Source organism: Bufo bufo, chromosome 6 (assembly GCF_905171765.1).
Source record: "Bufo bufo chromosome 6, aBufBuf1.1, whole genome shotgun sequence".
Classification (NCBI taxonomy): domain Eukaryota; kingdom Metazoa; phylum Chordata; class Amphibia; order Anura; family Bufonidae; genus Bufo; species Bufo bufo.
The window spans coordinates 156,944,815-156,954,347 of record NC_053394.1 but is presented as its reverse complement, the minus strand read 5'-3'; the positions used below and the strand labels follow the sequence as shown (position 1 = coordinate 156,954,347).

General features: G+C 42.7%; 1 protein-coding gene across 4 annotated transcripts in view; it reads right to left on the bottom strand.

Annotated features, from left to right (window-relative positions):
* Positions 1 to 5,962: 5,962 nt before the first annotated feature.
* The window catches only part of LOC121005382 (gastrula zinc finger protein XlCGF26.1-like), an 82,396-nt gene continuing 78,825 nt past the window's right edge, over positions 5,963 to 9,533 (bottom strand). For all 4 annotated transcript variants that reach the window (XM_040438099.1, XM_040438100.1, XM_040438101.1 and 1 more), the window contains one exon: positions 5,963 to 8,194. In XM_040438099.1, the coding sequence (XP_040294033.1) occupies positions 7,185 to 8,194 (1,010 nt within the window). In that variant the 3' untranslated portion in view covers positions 5,963 to 7,184. The remainder of the gene's footprint in view (positions 8,195 to 9,533) is intronic.

Sequence of the window (9,533 nt, the reverse complement as noted above, 5' to 3'; positions counted from 1 at the left end):
GGTAAGCTAACAGTCATATACCTCCTGTGGTATGTCATTCTAAGCTCTTTCAGGTTGGGCCTGTAGTTCTGCCAATGTGGTTGGTGGCAGCTGAACATGGGATATCCTTTCATCCCATTCAGTCCCAGATATTAATGATGAGGGAGACATATGGCGATCAAGCTGACCAGGGCAGCTGCTGGGCACCCTGAAGAGCACATTATGTAGCACAGGGAGTGTTTGGGCAGGCATTATCTTGCTGGAATACCACATCTCGAGTCAATAAAAAGGCAATAGGACTCGTTCCACAATGTCATGGACATACCGAAGGCTAGTCAATGCTTTTTCCATGAATACCAGATGGGAACAGCCATGGTAGCTAATGGTGCCCTGTACTATGACACTTGGTATTAGTTTTATGACGTATTATCTGACTCGAGTCATTGACTCTGCCTTTACATCTCTAACCGGCCCCTGCTACCATGATAACTTCTTCCAGGCACAATTTGTTGGCCGGTAGGATAGTGACCCAAGCAGTAAGAGTACCCTACACAATATGCACTTTTAGAGCCTACACACTAATGGTGCCTCCTTTAAGTCCCCACACAGTAACATTGCCCCCTATGTACTTCACATAAATTATGCTCCCTTCTTTTTGCTCCTCACAGAGCAAAAATTCCCCTTGTGTGCCTTTCACTTACAGAATAAAATGTCCCCTTTTGTTCTTTCCACGGAAATTTAAAATGAATAAAAAATATGCTCACATAATTTGATATATTATGTGACATAATAACATAATAATGAAGTCACTGCATTGGAGCACCTGTGGCCTACCTCAACTCAGGGCACAGATACAGTTCAACATGGTACTGCTACCATAGAGCTCTGACTTTACTGGGGGTCTGTTTTATCTGTTTATGAGTTCAGTCAGGGGGCACTCCTGAAAAAGCTGTTGGTTTTTTAGTTAAATATGATCTACAATGGCAACTGTGAAGACTTATACAAGGAGTAGAGTGCATGCTAAATGAAATGGAGAAAGCTTTCTCTCAGGAGAAAGCTTGCTCCCATACTAAAGAATAGAGTCTGAAGATGGATTTCTTTAGGCTTCTTTATGTTCTTCAGCATTTGTTTTCTTATGGTCATGAAGATAATGCTCATTGGCACAAGGCTCCTCAGCATGGTCAATGGACACAAAAGAAAACAAAAACACAATTTTTTATGGGGCAGCTGCTACCACTAGTTAACTTTTTATTGAAACCCTGAATAATACAATGAAGTCAGATTGTACCTTACATTCACTTTAATAATACATTAATATCAAAACTTCTATGATACATGGCTACAAATTATAATTTAAAGGATGAACAATTGATCAAATATCACCCATATACCTCTCTTCACACATTTCTCTATAGCCCATCCATGCAGAAAAATCACCATTGTTAACCAGCTCAATAGTTACTACAGAGTTTTTTAAAAGGATAGTTGAAGAAATACATCATAGGTTGGTTGGACCTCCCAAGTATTTTCTTTGCATTTTAATACAAGACAGTCTAATGTATACATGAAAAACAATTCACTCTGTTCATGCATGTAAAAGTTATAATGACGAGGCAGATTTTTACTACTTTCTCCTAAATCTGGGTGTATCATATCATCCAGCATGGCTTAAAGGCTATGTACACCTTCGGAGGCAATTTGTTTTTATGACTGCATGTTCCTCATTTTTGGCTAAAAAAAAACATTTTTCCAATTGGCCTTTATTAAAAAGATTGAGCTGTTCTGTCACAAAGGGTTAACTGTTTGTCTAGCTGTGTGACTGGTACCTTCTATCTCTAAACTACTGAGGGGTCATAAACACTCATTTAAGCCACATTCTTTTCAGTAATATAAGAGCTGAGCTATAATGAGTGGTTAGGAAGTCAGAGAGCAGAGATAAGGAGTCCGTCTGTTCCTGGTCTGATGGAAAAAACTGAAAAACCAATGCCATATTTTTTTAAATAAAGACCAATTTAAATAATAATTATTATTATATTATTATAGTGAGTACAATACACGAATAAAAAAAAATGCCCAAAAGGTGTACATAGCCTTTAAAGACTAAAAAACAGTATATGGCCAAAAGCATATGGACACCTTGTGAGAATTATTGAGATTCAGTAGTTATTGAGATTCAGTTTTCCAAACAGCCATTGTTGTAACCGTGGCAGAGTCATAAGGTGCCAACTTTGCCAGATGTTAGTGTGTGAAATTTCTGATCTGCTAGATCTGAGATGGTCAAGTGCTAGTACTGTGAAGTGGAAACATGAAGATGCAACAACAGCTCAGCCACAAAGTGGTAGACCACACAAACTCACAGAGCAGGTTACAAGACACCCTAGTGACATCATCAGCACCAGGACTTCAGTGTAGCTGATCAAGCAGCTACACAGAAGTCTGAAGCCAGCTATTCAAATAAGATATATATATGTAAATATTGGTCAGAACACAGCTAATCATCTGTCGGATTGTTTGTAACAAAGATCCAAACATCCACGTGCCAGACTAAACATGGATCAGAGACAGACTATACAAAATTAAAACAATAATGTGGACGTGTGAGTCGGTCAATCATGCAATACACCTGCATTTTCAGCACAATAGTTTGCCATCTGCTTTTATGTACAGTTGCATATAATTTCTAAAGCTAGTCAGCCTTAATGGTCAAACCAGGAAGAATTGGGGTCTGGCATATGCCAGGAGAACACTACCAACCAGAATACATATGGGGTTATTTAAAACGCTGGTCTTAGGCCCCTTTGCAGACGAGTGTTTGTCACGCTCGCTACGAGTCCGCAGCGCAGCTCCCGTCCTGACCTCCCAGCACTGCCGGGGTCACATAGCATCATAAATTAATATAATGCTATGTAACCCTTACAGTTCTGGAATGTATTGTATAACAGTGACAGCGTTATGCCAGTGTTATCCAATACATTCCAGAATTGTAAAGTTTACATAGCATCATAAATCAATATAATGCTGTGCAACCCTGGCAGTGCTAGGAGTTCAGGCCGGGAGCTGCGCTGCGAACTCGCAGGGTGGCACACGCTCGTCTGCAAAGGGCCTTAATCCCCCTGAGAAGTTATGAAGAGGTGCCTAGACGAGCTCCCATGCTGGTGTAGATTTAGACCATTTTCTACGCCGAAAACTGGCATAGAAAATGAGAAATGAGACGGGCCTCGTCACACCCCCTTTTTTTTAATGTGGCGTGGAAGAGGAAGAATTGCCTTTGCAACAAAATCTGCGACAAATATACAGAAAAAGGGGCATATATTTGGTCATAAATGACCCCCGTAGATCCTATTTGCTCAAGGAGAGATAATGGTATGAGGTTGTTTCTCATGGTTTGGGTTAGTACCCCTTCCTTTCAATGAAATGTTAATGCTACAGTGTACAAAGGCATTTTACATGAATGTAAGTTTTAACTTTGTAGTTAAAGGAAATGTGTCAAAGGAAAATGATCTGCTGTTTAAATAATTTTTTATGTTTAACATTTTTAAAGAATGTTTGATGACGTTTTTAATTTACCATGCATTCCATATATTTAAAACAAAAAAAGATAAACTCCTGCAGTTTTCGCAATGGCCACTATGTCTAATAATTGGCGCTACTTCTTGGTTTATACAGATCACTATACTGCAGGTAAGGGCTGCAGTCCGGCTACATTGACTTTATTGGGGTCCGGAGGAGATCCAGCCACAACCCGGCAAATATGCTGAAGAGCGGCCGGAAAAATACCACTACATGCAGTATTTTTCGTCCGGCCGCTCCTCAGCATATTTGCCAGGTTGCCTGGAACAGCCTGTATGTGAATACAGCTAAATCCAGAGAAATGCTTATTTTTATCTTTCTGTTAATGTGGTTTTAGGAGCACCATGGGTAGGGCAGTGCAGTTAACTGGACCATCACTCTGCCACTTTCACCACCACAGACAATCCCACTAAGCTTTGATTGACAGGGCCAAGCTTCAACTGCATCATTGCTCCAGGCTCTAAAATCCCACACTTGCACTGACTGTTTAACCCGTTTGCTACCAACGCCGCAACTGTACGGCGCTGCGAACTGTGTTTAAAATGCCAGGGCCGTACAGCTACGGCGCAGTGTACACCCGATCCCCAAGCAAAATCGCTTGGTGACCGGGGTATGATAGCTGCTCTGCACGGCAGGCAGCCATCTTTACTAGGGGCACAGGGAGGTTTTTCTGCCCCCCTGCAGCCCCGATCTGCCATTGGCCGGTTTCTGCAGACTGGCCAATCGCAGCTCCGGATGGTTTTCATTCATTCATGGAGCTGAAGGGGAGTTGTACAGGGGTGACTGGTGCTGAACTAGTCAGCACCAGTCTCCCCCGAGGTCAGGCAGGGGACACCAGTGTTTGGCGTCCCCTGCCAGCGCTGCGATTGGCTGGAACAACGCTCCAGCCAACGGCAGCGCTATAGCAGCACAGAAAAGGGCTGAACCTCTCTGCAGGCATTCTAGCTGGTGACTGCATACAGAGAGGTTCTGTGCTTCTCTGTGCTGCTTGCTGGGACTTGTGGTGCACCACCACTGCGATTTTAGCTTTTACTGCTGAAAGAAGAAAAGAACAACATCTGGAATTGCTGCACGTACGCACGATCTTTGCACGCATGCATCTTCTGACAAAGATAATGAATATAAATGTTTCCTATTTAATCCGGATGACATTGATGAGCTTATAAAAGCAATTAGAGCCACAATACAGATGAAGGTGCCTAAAAAGCTCAAGTCGGTGCAGGAGGAGATATTTGGGGGCTGGGGGGAAAAATCTGTATTCCCAGTTCCAGACAATATTAAAAAATGTATCAGGTCAGAATGGGAAAAGCCAGATAAAGGATCTCTCATTCCTAGGGGTATCAAGAGGCGCTACCCTTTTAACGATGAGGATTGTGCCGATTGGGAATCCATTCCCAGAGTAGACGCTCCCGTGGCTAAAGTAGCGAAACATACCGTTCTGCCATTTGAAGATTCAGCGCAACTTAAAGACCCTATAGATAGGAAAGCAGAGATCCTACTAAGGAAAACCTGGGAGGCTACGGCAGCACTTAACTCCATAAGGACCTCCACCGTACATGTACGGCGGACTGATCGGGCGGGTGCAGGAGCTGCGCCCGCTCAATCAGCGGCAGGAGTCTGACACTCACTAATAGCCGGACCTCTGCTGTATGCTCTGGCATCGGTGAAAACACAGATGCCGGAGCATTAATCCTTGATGTGCCGCAGTCAGCGCTGACCGCCATGCTGCTGTGACGGGGACCCAATGGCAGGGAAGACAGCCCGAGGCCTTCCTTAGGCATTGTGGCTGTCTTCTGTGACAGCCTGTGAGATCCAGCCCCCTGCACAGGTCACAGAGCATGTCTAGAAAACTCTCCCATAGAAGTCAATGAGGTCCCTTCCTGACCATCGTGTCTATGGCCCATGGGGCTGCCGTAAAGCAATTTTCTTAATGCTTTGTAAATGCTGTTAAGAACAGCTCAGGCAAGATGGCTGCCCCCATAATCATGTTGAGGAAATAGAATAAAAAAATCTGCAATCAGAAAATAAAAACAGATTAGAAAAAAAGGATATGTGATGCTAACTGGTTTTAACTGGCAGATAACATTTTTGGTGACACATTCCGGCCGCCTCTCGGCATGTTTGCCGTGCTGCCGCTGGAACTCCAGCCCACCCCCATTATAGTCAATGGGGCCGGAGCGGAACCTCCGGCGGCACGCGTGCACTAGCGGCAGCACAGATCTGGCAGGCTGTTCGCCCGCCGGAACAGCCTGCCGGAGAAGGCTGCCGCTAGTGTGAAACTAGCCTTAATGTGAGGCATAGATGGAGCCCTGCTATTCCTTCTTGGCCCATCTATGCCCTACATGCAGTGGCCATTATGTATTTTGAAGATCACATGAGTCTTGGACTTTTTCTTGGAGACATCTTAGCTGCTGAATCTGGTGCCTATTCTGGTATGGTACTGCCATCAAAGGGGGCAAAGCAACTTGACTGCAGTCGAACAATATATTTTTTTTTATATAAAGCTTCATCATTAATAAGGGTCTTCTAAATAAGACATTCAGATGAAAATAATCTTTAATACATGTCTCTCAAACTATTGCCACCCCTGCACTCCTTTTAGTCCTCTTCTGAATATATGGAGCTATTGTCTTCTTTGTTTAAAGGGTCAAGCCGCACATATGCTGCATGCATCTGAACCCGGCCTACCTGTGGCAACCAATGGCCCACAATTTTAAATATAATATTATGATATATTTTTAAGCACCATTGATTTCAGGGCACAGTACATCTAAAAATGGGGTATACATATGTGATATAAAACAAGTACAATAAACAGAAACTAAGTGACAGACTGGTATAGAGAAGGAGATGACCCTGCCCAAGAGGGCTTACAATCTACAAGGGAAAGGGAGAAGAAGGCATTAAGTGAGGGTACAAGCTGCTCATACGACGGTATAGTGGCTGCAGGGTTAGTATAGAATGGTGGATGCATGAGAGAAATCTTCTAGATGACTGCGAGAAGCAGACAAGAGGAAAGCAAGGAAGGATGGTTCTTGTGAGGATCAGAGATTACATGTGGGGATGTACTGGTAGAGTAAGTCAGAAATGTAAAAGAGTTGAGGATAAAGCAGGAGTGCTAGATGAGAGGCCACAAAAGAGTATGTTGCAGTAGTCTTGGTAGGAGATAAGGGCATGCAATAGTTTTTAAAAATTGTGTGTCTATTGGCCACCACAGATAGGCGAGGTTTCAGCTGCACAAAACAGCTGCTTTTAAACCAAGCCTAAACGTTATCTTGTCTTGTTCCATCCCCATCACTTCCCCTTTACAGAATATTACAATGTGTAGAAGAAAGGTCAGGTCAGTCCACGTGAAGATGCAAAACCCTTTATCATTACAAAAGGTTTCTCATGTTAAGTTGAGCACCGTTTATTTGAGCTCCAGGAAGTTGAGATAGAGAGACATATACGAATCCCCAAATTAGAGATTTGGTCGTCTCCAGTAATTTTCCTTTCCTGAAACATGTAGAGCTACTATTTTGTTAGTAAAGAACATGAAGTCAACAGTCCAGCCCAGCTCTCCAGTGTGAGAGCCTTGTCCACCAACATTCTCCAGTAACTGGGTAGGATTTACTGGAACTTTTCAGTTTTTTTAATCATCTCCCAGAAAAAGAAGAGAATTGTTTCTCACACGTGCCAACTCTCTGATGTTCAATAAGGTTAGCCTTCTGAGTATAACACTTCCCACACTTAGAACATGAATATGGTTTCTCACCCGTATGAATTCTTTGATGGGTAACAAGATTAGACTTCTGCGTAAAAGATTTCCCACAATGACTGCAAGAAAACGGCTTCTCCCCAGAGTGTATTCTCTGATGTTCAACAAGATTAGACTTTTTCATAAAACCCTTCCCACACTCAGAACATGAAAATGGCTTCTCCCCCGTGTGCACCAGCTGATGTTTAACAAGGTTGGACTTCCTGGTAAAGCACTTTCCACACTCAGGACATGAAAACCAATTGTCTGCTGCATGAATGCTCTGATGCTGGATAAAATCTGATTTCTGTGTGAAACTTTTTCTACACACAGAGCATGAGAACAACCTCTTGTTGGCATGATGAGTTTTCTGATGTCTGAAAAGTTTGGATTTCCTTGTGAAACATTTATCGCACTCTAAGCATGAAAACGGCTTCTCTCCTGTGTGAATTCGGTAATGCTCAACAAGATTCGATTTGCGCCGAAAGCATTTCCCACACTCAGAACATGAGAACGGCTTTTCTCCTGTGTGGACTCTCTGATGTTGAATAAAATCACATTTCTGGGTAAAACATCTCCCGCATTCAGAACATGAAAATGGCCTCTCACCCGTGTGGATTCTCTGATGCCGAATAAGACTGGTTTTTGATTTAATATATCTCCCGCACACATTACAGGGATACAATTTGCCTCCTTTGTGATTTGCTCCCTTTTCCTCAATATATGTAGGGTCAAAGGAATGTTTTTTGTCATTTGCAGATGACAGACCACGACTGTGAAAGACTGGAAGAAAATCTGAAGGGACGTGGTTTTGTCCTGAAGAATCATGTGTAAAATTAACTTCTCTTTCATGATCTGTTGGTAAAATAAAATGTACATTTGGGATATTCCTGCTGTTAATTTGTCCTGCTAAAATGAAGACCCAAAAAAACAAAACTATGAAGCCAAATGATAGGAGAACATAAATAAAATTTTAGTTCGAAACAATAACTCCCTAAGCTTTCTCTTAATAGCTGAGGTGATCTAGAAGGATAAGGCCGTTTCAAGCCACCATATGAGACTGCTACATAATGGACATGCATGGTTGATTATTCCTGGAAGAAGAATTCTTCTTCCAAAATATGTCATCTATGGAAACGTTAAACTTAATTTAAGGTAAAGGTCTAATGTCAGCACACAGAGCTGGGTTTTCATGTGTTATATACACTCACCTAAAGAATTATTAGGAACACCATACTAATACGGTGTTGGACCCCCTTTTGCCTTCAGAACTGCCTTAATTCTACGTGGCATTGATTCAACAAGGTGCTGATAGCATTCTTTAGAAATGTTGGCCCATATTGATAGGATAGCATCTTGCAGTTGATGGAGATTTGAGGGATGCACATCCAGGGCATGAAGCTCCCGTTCCACCACATCCCAAAGATGCTCTATTGGGTTGACTACCATTTGAATGTCTCAACAGAAATCGAGACTCATCAGACCAGGCAACATTTTTCCAGTCTTCAACAGTCCAATTTTGGTGAGCTCGTGCAAATTGTAGCCTCTTTTTCCTATTTGTAGTGGAGATGAGTGGTACCCGGTGGGGTCTTCTGCTGTTGTAGCCCATCCGCCTCAAGGTTGTGCGTGTTGTGGCTTCACAAATGCTTTGCTGCATACCTCGGTTGTAACGAGTGGTTATTTCAGTCAACGTTGCTCTTCTATCAGCTTGAATCAGTCAGCCCATTCTCCTCTGACCTCTAGCATCCACAAGGCATTTTTGCCGCATGTAGACTGCCGCATACTGGATGTTTTTCCCTTTTCATACCATTCTTTGTAAACCCTAGAAATGGTTGTGCGTGAAAATCCCAGTAACTGAGCATATTGTGAAATACTCAGACCAGCCCGTCTGGCACCAACAACCATGCCACGCTCAAATTTGCTTAAATCACCTTTCTTTCCCATTCTGACATTCAGTTTGGAGTTCAGGAGATTGTCTTGACCAGGACCACACCCCTAAATGCATTGAAGCAACTGCCATGTGATTGGTTGACTAGATAATTGCATTAATGAGAAATAGAACAGGTGTTCCTAATAATTCTTTAGGTGAGTGTATGTAGCCATGTACAATGTATTGAAAACCATCCTGAATAGATAGACATATATACACTTTAAAAGGGTTCTCCAGGAATGAGTTAAAATGGCCACCAGCAACGTGTCCTAGAATGTGAGCAGGACTAGTTGTCTCCACTTGTACAGCTAACTAGGC